Source organism: Orycteropus afer, unplaced genomic scaffold (assembly GCF_000298275.1).
Source record: "Orycteropus afer afer isolate SDZICR_OR568_19922 unplaced genomic scaffold, OryAfe1.0 scaffold00311, whole genome shotgun sequence".
Classification (NCBI taxonomy): domain Eukaryota; kingdom Metazoa; phylum Chordata; class Mammalia; order Tubulidentata; family Orycteropodidae; genus Orycteropus; species Orycteropus afer.
Window position 1 is genome coordinate 3,318,401 of NW_006921898.1, and position 12,733 is coordinate 3,331,133.

Here is a 12,733-nt window from a genome sequence, read left to right on the forward strand (position 1 = left end):
TGCTGCCATATTGGTCACTCACATTTGGTACATTGCCCTTCTCTTCACCCAAATCAATATTTATCTCTATTTATCTAACATAAGGCTTTTCTTTCTTAAACCACATCTATGAATCAGCTCACTACAAAGGACCAGAGCATCCTCCCTATAACTCTAGTGAGCTCTTGTCCACATAGCCTGCTACGAGTTTGACCCATAAAAACACTATGTTAGGGCAGTGATTGGTTAAAAAGAAAGTAGGGAAAGGCTCCAGGCTTCCCACAGTGCTTGTGTCTATAGTGCACCAGGGGTGCTCAAAGATACTGTGCACGTGGGAATCACTGTCAACTGCTCAGTACTTCCAGCAGCAGTTAGCACTTTTCCAGAGGATCAGCCTGAACAAAGTAATTTAATAGTGAGTTTCAAAGACTTCAGACATGATTTACAGACCGTGAGGCAAGAATAAGAAGAAATGAACTTTATACAGCACTGAGGAAGACTGCATGCAAAGCAGCTACACAAGGCACCCATAAATAAAATAAAATAAAATAAAACCTCACTGCTGTTGGGTCAGGTCTGACTCTTAGCAACCCCTCCTTGGGTTTCTGAGGCAGTGTCACTAAGAAGTAGATTGCCCAATCGTCCTTCCCAGGAGTGGCTGGTAGGTTTGAACCACCAGCCTTCTGGTTAGCAGTCTGATGCCTTAGGCACTATGCCGCCAGGGCACCCATAGGGAACTGTTATTATTAATCATAGCTTGGAGAAATTGAGAAAAAAACTTTTCAGTGACATAAATCTATGTTTCTGAGATGGAAAGATCTCCATGATATGTAAGTACAAAATAGTAAGAGGGACAACATACACACAGTAAGAGCCCGTTATGTTTTAAAAATATAGGATGTACATGTGCATGTGTACACACATATACACACATTTTATGGGGAAGGAAGTGGGATGAGGTAGAAATGCACTTTTTATTTCCTATGTTTCTGAATCATTTTGGGGGAAGACAGTGGGCATGGAGGCTTGAGAGTCAGGCCATTAAAATCCTGGGTAGCATGGACTTTGAACCACAGCAAAACTTGGATCAAGACATGAGGGCCTATACTTTCCTCTTCTCTTACCAGGATACAATCTGCTTTCATGTTTCTTAAGATAACCCTGTCCAGTGGCCCCTCCCCTTAGTCTTTGGGGCATACTAAGCACAAGAACACTCTCATCATGTGAAGAACAATAGATTTAGTTATGAAGGTAGGGGTTCCTTAAACCTGGCCTCTTGCGGGCTCACAGGATTTGGACAGATGAGTAAACTGCTTCTGGGCCAAGGAGTGGGAGGAACATATTCTAGAAGTAAGGAGCACAGATATCCAGACAATTCTATTAGACAAGCTAAGTACCTCCAACAAATAGAAGGGGTGAGAGAGTGTTTAAAACAAAGTAGAGCTCTACTAACCCAAGTATTTCTGTAAGAACTTGATCCTATTAAGCCTAGAGTTACTAAATCCCACAACAGAAATCCCATCTGCCTTTGATTTGGTGGAAGTCCCCCATCGTGGGAGAGCTGGACTGCCATCTGGTATAAATCCTGAGAATGAATCTGGGCCCCATTCTCCTTGCATTTTACCCCAGCCACATGGATATCCTTTAGCCTAGGGCTAATGTGGGTTCAGGCCTAGATCCCTCCTTGTCCACAGATAAACCTCTACCAGAGAAGGAAGTTAGTGCTTTATCCAACACATGGAAAAGACAGGGTCTGGAAAATCAGGAAGATTTGAATAGTGAAAAACAAAGCACTAAGGGATACCGTGGAGAAGTTCCAGTAACAAAATGAAGTGTCCTGGAAGGTCTATAACATTTTAGAAGGACCCACGTTATATCCACAACATTTCCTCGACAGTGTAGTTGTGAGGACCAACAGGGCAGCTCTCGGTGTTTGGGCAATGTGCCTGTGGGTTTCAGGTGACCTCATTCAAGCCGTGTACCTGGAGAGTGTCCAGCTTCCCACACACTCAGCATTCCTCCTGGAAAGCTTGCACAGCAGGGCTGAGAAGCTGCAGGCCGTTGCCTTTTCTCTAGTGTTCCCTTTAAGGTTGGCTGCTCAGCTACACGAGAGACACATACACAGACTCAGACAATGGCCCACCAGCTCCAGCACCTCACATCAATTTAGGAGGGCCCATGACTGGGGCAGCACCAGGCATGGTGAACAGCAGAGGAGAGGGAAGTGCCACTGACATGAACATTACAGACCTAAAGCAGCAGATATTTTGTTTGAAATCTTTCAGAGTATAGCTTGTAAGGTTATTGGAACTGGGCAGGAAAATCTTTTTTACTTCTGTAAAAGAAATAATAGCTCCTCCATTAAGATTAATAATCAAACCAAAACTAAACTGACTGCCATTGAGTCAGATCCGACTCATAGCGACCCCTCCTTGGGTTTCCGAGGCAGTATCACCATGGTATCACCACAGAAGTAGACTGCCTGATCTTCCTTCCGAGGTTAGCAGTCAAATGCCTTAGGCACTACGCTACCAGAGCTCCTGTTAAGATTAATCAACTCTCCAAATTTTGGGGAAACACCAATACCAGCAAATATATGTAAGTGGTTAAGGGTAAGGGATAGTGAGAGACAAAACCAGCAGGCTTGACTTTGATGCCCCTAGTTGTACCTCCTGGGTCATCTTCGAGGCTTTCTCACTTTCATCCTTCTGCTAACACCACTTGTAAGCAATCAATGAGGTGGCTGTAGCAAAGAACTGCACAATAAAGTGGCAACCATCTTAACTGTCAATGCTCACAAGATCTTGACTATGGCTGAGTTTAACCTTTAGATTTCAAAAACCAAATCAAACTCACTGCCATCGAGTCAGATCTGACTCATAACGACTCCTCCTTGGGTTTCCAAAGCAGTATCTCTATGGAAGTAGAGTGCCCAATCTTCCTTCCGAGGAGTGGCTGGTGGGTTTGAACCACCAGCCTTCTGGTTAGCAGTCAAATGCTAAGGCACTATGCCACCAGAGCTCCCAACATTTAGATTAGGTGGACAGAATTAGAAAAGAAATTAGAAGATCCACTAGCACACTCCTTGAGGGTTAGGAAAGTCACACCATCACTTCCCAGTGGCTTTGCAGATAGCAAAAGATGTCCCCTTGGGCACAACCTGAAAAAAGAATGCCAGCTGAAAATGTCCCTTAAGATCCAGGAGGCAAAGAGAACCACCAGAGCTTGCTGGCCCAGCCTCTTCCATAGCCCCTGCTCAAGGAAGTCCACCATGGCTGGCCAACTCACTCCACTCCATTTTCAAAACTGGTCATATTCTGAACTCACATAACTACATAAAAATGCCTTGCTTTCCACAAACCTGGGTCAGCCAAGGAGAATAAGAAATCTTTGTTTCAGCTCATGCAATCAAGCCCTCTAAGAAGAGCTATTTCCTTCTCTTCCCTCTTTGTAAAGAGGAAAGTATCTATCTGTACCTGTGGCAGTGATGTTGGACCAGAAGCGCATGGGTCAGAAGCTTTCTCAAGGATCCCTGAGTTCTGTCAGAAGGAATTAGCTGTGGACAATGAATACCCTGACTGCAGGAACTCCCATACTGGTCAAACCAGCTGCCCCATATGTACAACATGGCACACCAGATGGTGGAAACAAGATACTTCGTGGCAGACCATCATGCACTAATTTCAATAAATACTGACTGAGTGTATATTAATTATTGCAAGGTGCTACATAAGGTACAGATGCAATATATTCCAAGGGGAACAAGATGCTGACCTGTCCTGAAGGTGCTTATGTCCTTGTGAGTTGATTAATGGGCTTATCAATCTTAAAGTTTGTAAGACATTTAGTTTCCTTGGTTATATAGCTACCTCTAGCTAATTCACATCTTGGAGCACACCAGGTGAAATAATATCTGTTTCTTTTTCTACCTTTTATATCAAGACTTCAATTATCCTAAATTGACCTCTTTTGTTTCATACTTAAACAGAACCCTTTACCTCACCACCACCAGACCAAATTTTCCTTTTCTGGGATATGGTAAAGGAGGTCACATTTAATATTAATCTCTGTTCCTCCTTCTGGGGCCACAGTTTCCCCATCTAGAAAATGAAGACAATGGTGTAGAAATGTGCATCCCAATACTGTAGCACTAGCCATGTTTTAAAAGCTCAGTAGCCACATGTAGCTAATGGTTGCTATGGTGGAAAGTACAGATATAGAACATAACTGCCTCACTGAAAGTTCCACTGGACAGCACTGGTGTAGACTGTTAACTTCTTATGAGTTCTGATCCTCCATTATTTCAAAGAACTTCCTCATAACTGTCTCTTAAACTCTATTGTTTCAGTGTGAAGTATCTCAGTTTAGCTTCCTAATCTGTGTAATAATGTATTTGTTTTTAGGTATGGAGCCTGAATTACATGTAGGATAGTTGGATTTGGATGTGACATGATTTGGGGCTAGGATGGTTTCAGTTTTGTTTTAAAAATTCTCTACGTTAGTGCCCAGTATTTTACTGGTCAGTCTGTTCCAGGCAACACACTAGGGCAGAGATGGTGTATTGGTATCTGTTGTTATTTTTGTAGTTGTCGTCTTCTCTAACTTGTGGCAGCCCTATGTGCAATATAACGAAACACTGCCTGGCCCTGCAACATCTTCATGACTGTTAGCATGTTTGAGTTCACTGTTATGGTCATTGTGCAGCGCCTTCCAACCTAGGGGCTCATCATCCAGTATTATAATTAACAAAATTATGTTGTGATTCATAGGGCTTTCATTGGCTGATTTTCAGAAGCAGATAGCCAGGCCCTTCTTCCTAGTCTTTCTTAATATGGAAGCTCTGCTGAAACCTATCCACTGTGGATGACCCTGGTGGTGTTTGAAATATTGGTGGCATAGCTTCCAGCATCATAGCAACATGCAAGCCAGTATAATATGACAAACTTAGACAACCCACTGCCATCAAGTCAATTTGACTCATAGCAACCCCTCCTTGGGTTTCTGAAGCAGTATCTCTACAGAAGTAGACTGCCCCAATCTTCCTTCCAAGGAGTGGTGGTGGGTTTGAACCACCAGCCTTCTGGTTAGCAGTCAGATGCCTTAGGCACTTCACCACCATAGCTTCCTATTGGGTCTCAACTGATACTTCTGAGCCCATCATTCTAAGAAGAGAATTTGGCTTTTACCCTAAGACTTACATCCTATGATTTCACTAGTATTTTGCACCTGCCTCTGGCTCTATCCAGTTGTGTATAAGCCTGACAATTCTTAGGGTCTAAAAATAGGGTCAAGAATCCAGAGGTCCTATTCCACCCATTCCAGGGAGCAACCACCATTTGCTTTACTGACCATTAAGAAATTCCCCAGCAATAAAAGCAGAGCCCCTTGTCCTTGATATGAAAAGTAGAAACACAATAATCAGATTTCTGAAGCCTAGATGAAGCTGAAATTTGAGTTATCCTTGAAAAAGATCTTTTCTACTACCTATAACTCCGTTTGCCAAAGAAGTGATACATCATCAAGCCCTTACTCCCATCTTCAATGCCCCAGCCCACTGCTCTAAGCTGATCTCAGAGCTCTGATGAGGCTACACACTCTGAATACACCAAGACATGGGAAGGAGCTAACGCATGCATAAGGAGAGATGTGAAGAAGACAAGTTACCTGACAGATAATGTTATCATAGTGAGCCAAGGCACGGGCATGGGGGGAGGAGGTACAGGGAATGTCGCAAAATTTCCTTACATTTGGGTGAGAGCCCTCAGCAATGGTGGAGAGGGAGAAGTTATCATTGTGGAGCTCAGATGGGGTCCGGAATTTGCTGAGTAGGACAGAAAAGAGAAGGGAAAATGTAAGTCAAATGATCATTGCAAAGTTTAACAATAGTAGTAATGCCTCAGCTTCTTGGGTCAAACACCATATTTCATCAAATGCCATGGATTATAGTAAGTGTTTCATTAAGAAAAAACTTTTACCATTTAAACAATCCAATACTTTCTTATCAGCTAGAATTTTTCTTTTATACTTGAAGCAGCTAATTTAGACTTCTGATGAAAGACGGACGATGATATGAACAGCTATGACCATGTGTATGCATGCCAGGCAATTACAACTACATCATGACTGCCATCTGGCCAACAGTCATTACAAGATGCCAGCAATTGTAAAACACCATCCAATTCCAGAGATGTTAATATGGGAAGAAAATGTTTATCTTAGAATCAATAAATTCCAGCAGTGTCTGTAGTATATTGGGCACATGTAGCACCACCAGAGCAGTAACCAGACTCAGGAAAGAAAGTATTCAGAAGAAACAAAGGAGGTGGCATCTGAGCTGAAAGGTGCAAGAGTTACACTCTGTGGAAAGCACATAGCTGGCTAGAGAAGACAGGCCTAGAATGAGGACTTCTCTGGCCACAGCTCTAGTTTCTCCACTCCCTTGGCAGCTGCTCCTATCCTCTCCTCCATCCTCATCAGCAGCTGTCCTGATTTTCACTGTTCCATCCCCCTCCTCTCTGAACATCCCTGCTGACCACTCCCTTGGTATAGGGTCCTAGCTCATGTCTCTCTGGAGTGATCATGTACACAGATACAACCCTGCCTCCATGCATAGGCACAATGGAGGGGCCCTTTCAGCCCCACGACAGTTAGCTGAAAGGCTGTAGAGAACTGCTGGCATCTGCAAGTTGCATGCGTCTACCCAGCAAAGGAGCAACAGATGGCATTTTGTCCTTTTCCCAGGACTCAGAGAAAGTTCATCAGTCATTTTCTGAAGGGGGTGTCAGGTCAGGGGGAGGAGGTGAATGGGGCAACAGGTTGGAAGGGAGGTGAAAGCAATTCTGCATAAATTGTCCCTTGGGCCCAAGGAAGCTGAGCTTCAATCTCCTACTTTTATGACTACTGTGACATTTCAGAGGGTTTTTTATTTTGTTTAGTGTTAAGAGCGATTCTCTCCTGGAAGTCTACTCAGGAGAGGTAAAGAGAATTTCCTTAAGTTTCTTGCACTTCTGTTTGGATCAGGGGTTTGCAAACTTTTAAAAGCAATGCATTGTGGTGTTAAACCTTCATTTTTCAGCATTCATTGAGGAGGAGCTGGTATTGAGGTGATAGCAGATTTTAGGGAGATGGAGCTCTTCACACTGATTTGTGAGTGGAATCCTTATACTGGTCTAGTCAAGGGCCAGGGAAGCCTGTGCAAGCAGGGGGGTGGGGTGGCAGGGGACGCTGAGGACAGTAACTTACTTGGGAAATAGAGCCTGGAGTTGTTATATGCTGGCTGTCTTTTCTTTAAGCACTCTCCCTGCTATGTGGGGAGAGGGGTGATGGGAATGGGAATGTTGGGTATGTTGCCAGATAAAAACCAAACTCACTACCATCGAGTTGATTCTGAGTCGTAGCGACCCCCTTTGGGTTTCCGAGGTGGTAAATCTTTATGGAAGTAGATTGCCCAGTCTTCCTTCTGCAAAGTGGCTGGTGGGTTTGAACCGCCAAGCTTCTGGTTCGATGTTGTTGTTGTTGTTGTTTGCCGTCGAGTCGGCCCCGACTCATAGCGACCCCTCCTTGGGTTTCCGAGGCAGTATAACTACGGAAGTAGGATTGCCCAACCTTCCTTCCGAGGAGTGGCTGGTGGGTTTGAACCGCCTGCCTTCTGGTTAGATAGCAGGTACCAAAGACCCTGATGACAATATCCCTGGATCAGATGGAGGGGTGCAGTAGGGTCCAGGGTCAGGTGCCTCTCATCATGTGAAGCTGTGTGACACAGACTTACTTGGTCCTCCGCAGCTTGGTATTCTCCGTCTTGAGCAGATAGAGTTTCTTGGCAAAGAACACTGTCATCATGAAGAGCAGGAGCAGCACAAGTGCAGCTGAGCCAACAGCTACGCACATCACCTGGAAGTCAGTGATGATGGACTCACAGCGCATCCCCTTGTGCCAGATGTAGTCCTGTGTGTTGCACCTGGAGCAGGGACAGGGGGAGACTGAGATGATGGAACTGGCCCCTGACCCCATAATTATCTCAATAGCCTGTTCCTATGACAATCTAACGCACTGCCATTGAGATGTAGAAGAACTGTAATGCTCTATATCTGTACAGACCATTAGTGGATATTCTCACCTCATCTTTACAACCAACCCATGATGTGCAAAAGCAGCTTGGCAGTCCATGATATAAGCGAGATAACTGAGGTTACATGATCATTAAGTGACCAGTGAGGGAAGAGAATCCTGGCCTTCTGTCTCACAGTCTCAATGAGGACAGAAATAGGATTCTCTCAGGCCCCTCCCTGCCATGACTCTGGGCAAAAAAGAGACAAAAAAAAAAAAAAAAAAAACAGATAAATAGGAGCTTTTGCTATAAAATACTAGGACTCACTCCATACATGAAAAGCTATCTGTTGCTTTGCAGTTCCATCTAGCTCATGTGGCTAACCAGATGCTGAAAAATAAGGAAGTGGCAGACAAGGACAAACACAAAGATGGATGTATATTCGCCTCCTACCTCTGCAGCCCCAGAAATACTGCCCCTAAAGCTCCCCATTCCCTTACCAAGAGAACAGTCATGCAAGCAGAGTGAGAATCACCCCTCTGGGTGGGTTTTAGTCCTTTTGTTGAGTGACTTTCTCCTGCCCTTGGGGACATTCCCAGGCTCCAACTCTTCCAATGACATTGCTGTTTCCATGGGAACCAGGCTGCTTCAAAGAGGAGATATGTAGAAGGATACAGAGGCAGGCAAAGGAGGGAGGACATGAACCTCAGGGTGAATGACAAACAAGAGAAAGGGATCCAGAAATGAGGCAATTACACATGGGAGAATTGGTTACTCTGAGTCCAGAATTGGGTGGGGAGATTTGACTAATAAGGAATTCCTCTTTCTTTTCCAAATGAACCTCTGCAGTCACAGAGGGGCTATCTGTTTGAGGATGCTAGGGTATGCATCTCCTTCTAAGAGGGGCCCTCTAACCTCCTGTTCTAGAGAAGTTCTGCCATGGCTTTGATCGCTTTCCTGCAGTGGGTCAGGGTGACAGAGACAAAGGCATGCTGCAGTCTGCAACTAAAGGCTCAGCAGTCTCCTGTGAGCAGAATGCAAAACAGTTCCCTAACCATGGCTGAGAGTGCACAGCTAGAAGAGGAATGTCTGGTAGGGTGGCCCATGTGTGAGCCAGGGATGGAAGCCCAGCAAGAGGAACTGGAGTGGGCATGAGAAGGCCTTCCAAGACAGTGACACACTGGTGGACTTACCAGCAAAACCATTGAGTATAATGAGGAAGATGACCTTACTCTTACTTGGGAACCCCCTGAGAGCTCTGAGAGGCTCTGGGAACTCCAGAGGCAGCAAGGACTCCAAACATAATACTCTCATTGGGAGCTCACTTTGAAGGAGAAAACTCAAGGCCTCTAATAAGATTAAAGATGATGATTTGGAAGATATTCCACAGCTCCCAGGCTGAAATCATCACTATAGTACCCCAAGCTGAAGGCTGAAGAGCAAAATCACAAGGTTTCCCCATATTTCTGGTAGGCCTTGACCAAATGCCCACATTCTTGTTGCCATAATTTCTTGATCACACTCCCTTCTCTTGACAATGGCTGGATGACTCCAAGCAGAACTGTGTGGTCATACTCTATATTTGTGATCCTAATGTTATGACCACTTATTAACAAAACAACTTTATAGAAAGGACTGGAACTGAAGCTTCTATGCCAAGGGCTCTACCTTCATTGCTTTCTGTGTGCTATTCCCCTATTAGAACATCAACATCTAAGGAATCTGAATTCCTGACATGCCTTCAAAATAGACTATGAAAAAGAAACATTGGGAATGACACAAAAAAGATACCCAGGTAACAGAAGTGCTCCTCCTAAGACCAGTGGAAACAAGTCTCAGAGGAGTATGGAGGTTCTTCTCCACTCGTAGGGCTAGTAGAGAACAGACAAGCAAACCACCCAGATCATGTCTGACTTGTGATTCTTTCAGACTAATTTAGTGAGTACATTAAATACCTTGCTGTGAGGACAGTTCCCAAGAATGAAGATGAACGGGTAGTTACCTGATGAAGCACGGGATGACAGCTGCACACAAAGTTCTTAGGAATACTAAGCTCTCTGGATCTTTAAAAACATTATGGGTTGGGTATCCCAAGGAAGACAAACATTAAGGTAGAGGGGGAAAAGCCACCACCCAAAGTTAAGAAACTCTCCCATATCTATGACACCAGGAAAGACTCTTAGCTCGACTGTTCCTGAGTGGCTGCTCTTCTGGTCTGCTCCCAGTGAGAAGGTCCTCACTCTGAGTTTACATGTCCACACCCTACATGTCCCACTCAGGGAGACTAGGCCCTCCTCCTGCCACACATGTGACTGGAAGTATCTATCCAACAGCTGTCTTTCCCACAGAGCAGGCTTATGGGCCTATCTTTTTTTGCTAGCACAGCCAAAACTCTCCATCAAAAACTCCTCAACCCTGCAAAGTTTCTCTTTCCAAAACCCTTAAAGAAGTTCTTTCATTTTGCCTATAAACAAAACTTTATAGAAAGGACTGGAACTGAAGCTTCTATGCCAAGGGCTCTACCTTCATTGCTTTCTGTGTGCTATTCCCCTATTAGAACATCAACATCTAAGGAATCTGAATTCCTGACATGCCTTCAAAATAGACTATGAAAAAGAAACATTGGGAATGACACAAAAAAGATACCCAGGTAACAGAAGTGCTCCTCCTAAGACCAGTGGTTTGGTAAAGGACGCGACACTTAAACACAAAATATTATTTCCAAGGAATCTCTCCTAGTAATGAAACCACAGGAAATACATTAAGAAGCAATTTTGTAGAAAATAGCTGAGCGAACATTTCTTGAGTTGGAATTCCTGTGAATGTATAACTTTTTGGAAGTTGTGTCAATCTGTCACATTAGCTGAGTCACACATAGTCTTCAAGTGCTCTTTCAGAAGCCCCTGAGCACCTGTCTGCCACACCCTTACCTGCAGAAGGCCCCTATGTTCTCCACCAGGTAGCACTGGCCACCATTGTGACAGTAACTGGGGAAGAGGTCACACACTGACCGGCAGGAGCCATTATGTCGAACAAATCCACTGCGGCACTCAGTACCATTTTCACCTGTGGCCAGGTCCCTGCCTGGCTCTCCTGGGCGGGGCCTGAGGACAATGCTGCTGCCAGGGACTATCCCCAGAGTATGCTGTGGGGGAATAGCATGCCACCGGCTAGTGGGCTGGCCTGGCCCTGGCCCTAGACCGGGCTTCTTGGTGGGCATCAAGAGATCATTTTCATCTTCCAGGTCTCCACCTCCCACTGCATCCTTGTCATCCTCCTCTTCCTCCTCCTCTTCATCCAAGTCGTCATAGAATGAGGTGGTGGGGTAGAAATCAGATTCATCAAAGGGGGTGAAGTCATCGTATAAGTCAAGCAGGCTCCATGAAGGGGTCTCTCCCCCGGGGTCGGTATCAGGGTGGTGCTCCGAGGTTCCTAGTGACCCCGGGAAGCTTCCCAGGTCGACACCACGGCCTTCCCCATCCAATCCTTCGAAGTAGTCGATGTCAATTATATCTGAGGCTGGTTGGGGTTCCAGCGTGCCCTGAAAAGGGTACGTGGGCTCTGGCCCATGAGGGCCGGGTGTGCTGCCTCCCAGGTTCAGCCAGACCTCCAAGGGTTTCTCCTTAGGGAGTTCAGGGTCTGGACTTGGCTTGTTGACAGGGGTGAGGGAGGGTGGTTCGCTAGCCTCGGGGGTAGCTGGGGGTATTGACGACTGCCCGAGGGCCTGGTCGGGAGCAGGGAGTGTCGCTGGGAGGGCCTGGGTGTCTCCACTGCCCACCTCGGCGGTCACTCCACCCTGGTTGGGGTTGTCAGTCTCCAGCCAGGCGGCACCTGTCACGGCGGCTGACGCCTCCAGTGCCTCTTCTGGCCCGACCCCGGGGCCCGCCACGACCTGCTCCTGCCTGTCGGCGGGCGCTGTCCACGCAGTCTCATCTTCCCTAGTTGCTGGCGGGCTGGCCCCCTCCCGCGTGTCGTTGGCGCGCGGCTCCCATGCCAGGACGTTCATCATCTTCTGGGCGTCGACAGTGCTGCCTGCTTCGCGAGCTGTGGGCGGGAGGGCGAGGGGCGGGGCGTCAGGGCAGCAGCCTTTGAGGGGGGGTCTTGGGCCCCGCCCCCTCGCGGCTAGCCCTCCCGGACCAGGGCCAACCCTCAGCAGCCGCCCCAAGGTATCCCTAGGCCACGCCCCCACTTTTAAGCCCAGTCCCTGCATCCGCCCTCTCAGCCCTCAATAGACCCCCGATCTAACATTTCCCGGGTGTGGCTCCTCACTGGACCTGCAGTCTTAAAGGCCAGGCCGGGGCGGTCTCCAGCTCAAGTCCCATCCTCAAGTCTTACTCCCCACCATAACCCTCCCTCACCTCCAGGCCCCGCCCCTAAGCCTCACCCTGAGGCCCCGCCCACCTCTAGGCCCCACCCCCAGCCCGCAGCGCGGTCTGCATCCCCGGGCCGGTGCCGCCCCCTGCCTCTTCACCTCCCCCAAGGCCTCCCACCTGCTCGCGCGCCCCGTCCCCCGGCCCTGGCCACGGTCCAGGCCCCCTTGCTGCAGCCTACGGACTTCGCTTGCCCACGAAGAGCTAGCTAGATCCCGGCCCGGGGGTGGGGCGCGAGAGCCGCCCAGGTCCAGGTCTGTACCTACCCGGAGCGGCCCCGGCGGTGAAAACCAGCGTGGCTCCCAGAAACAGCAGCAACGGCGGCGGTCCCCGGCCC

The 12,733-nt window shown here is 47.2% G+C and overlaps 1 protein-coding gene across 1 annotated transcript in view; it reads right to left on the bottom strand.

The window, feature by feature from the left end:
• CSPG5 (chondroitin sulfate proteoglycan 5) overlaps positions 1 to 12,733 on the bottom strand; it is a 22,725-nt gene that overhangs the window by 3,596 nt on the left and 6,396 nt on the right. Inside the window, exons 3-6 of the mRNA XM_007951764.2 lie at positions 12,663 to 12,733; positions 10,957 to 12,070; positions 7,748 to 7,936; positions 5,644 to 5,800 (exon numbers count right to left, since the gene is read on the bottom strand). Coding sequence (XP_007949955.2) covers positions 5,644 to 5,800; positions 7,748 to 7,936; positions 10,957 to 12,070; positions 12,663 to 12,733 — 1,531 coding nt within the window. The remainder of the gene's footprint in view (positions 1 to 5,643; positions 5,801 to 7,747; positions 7,937 to 10,956; positions 12,071 to 12,662) is intronic.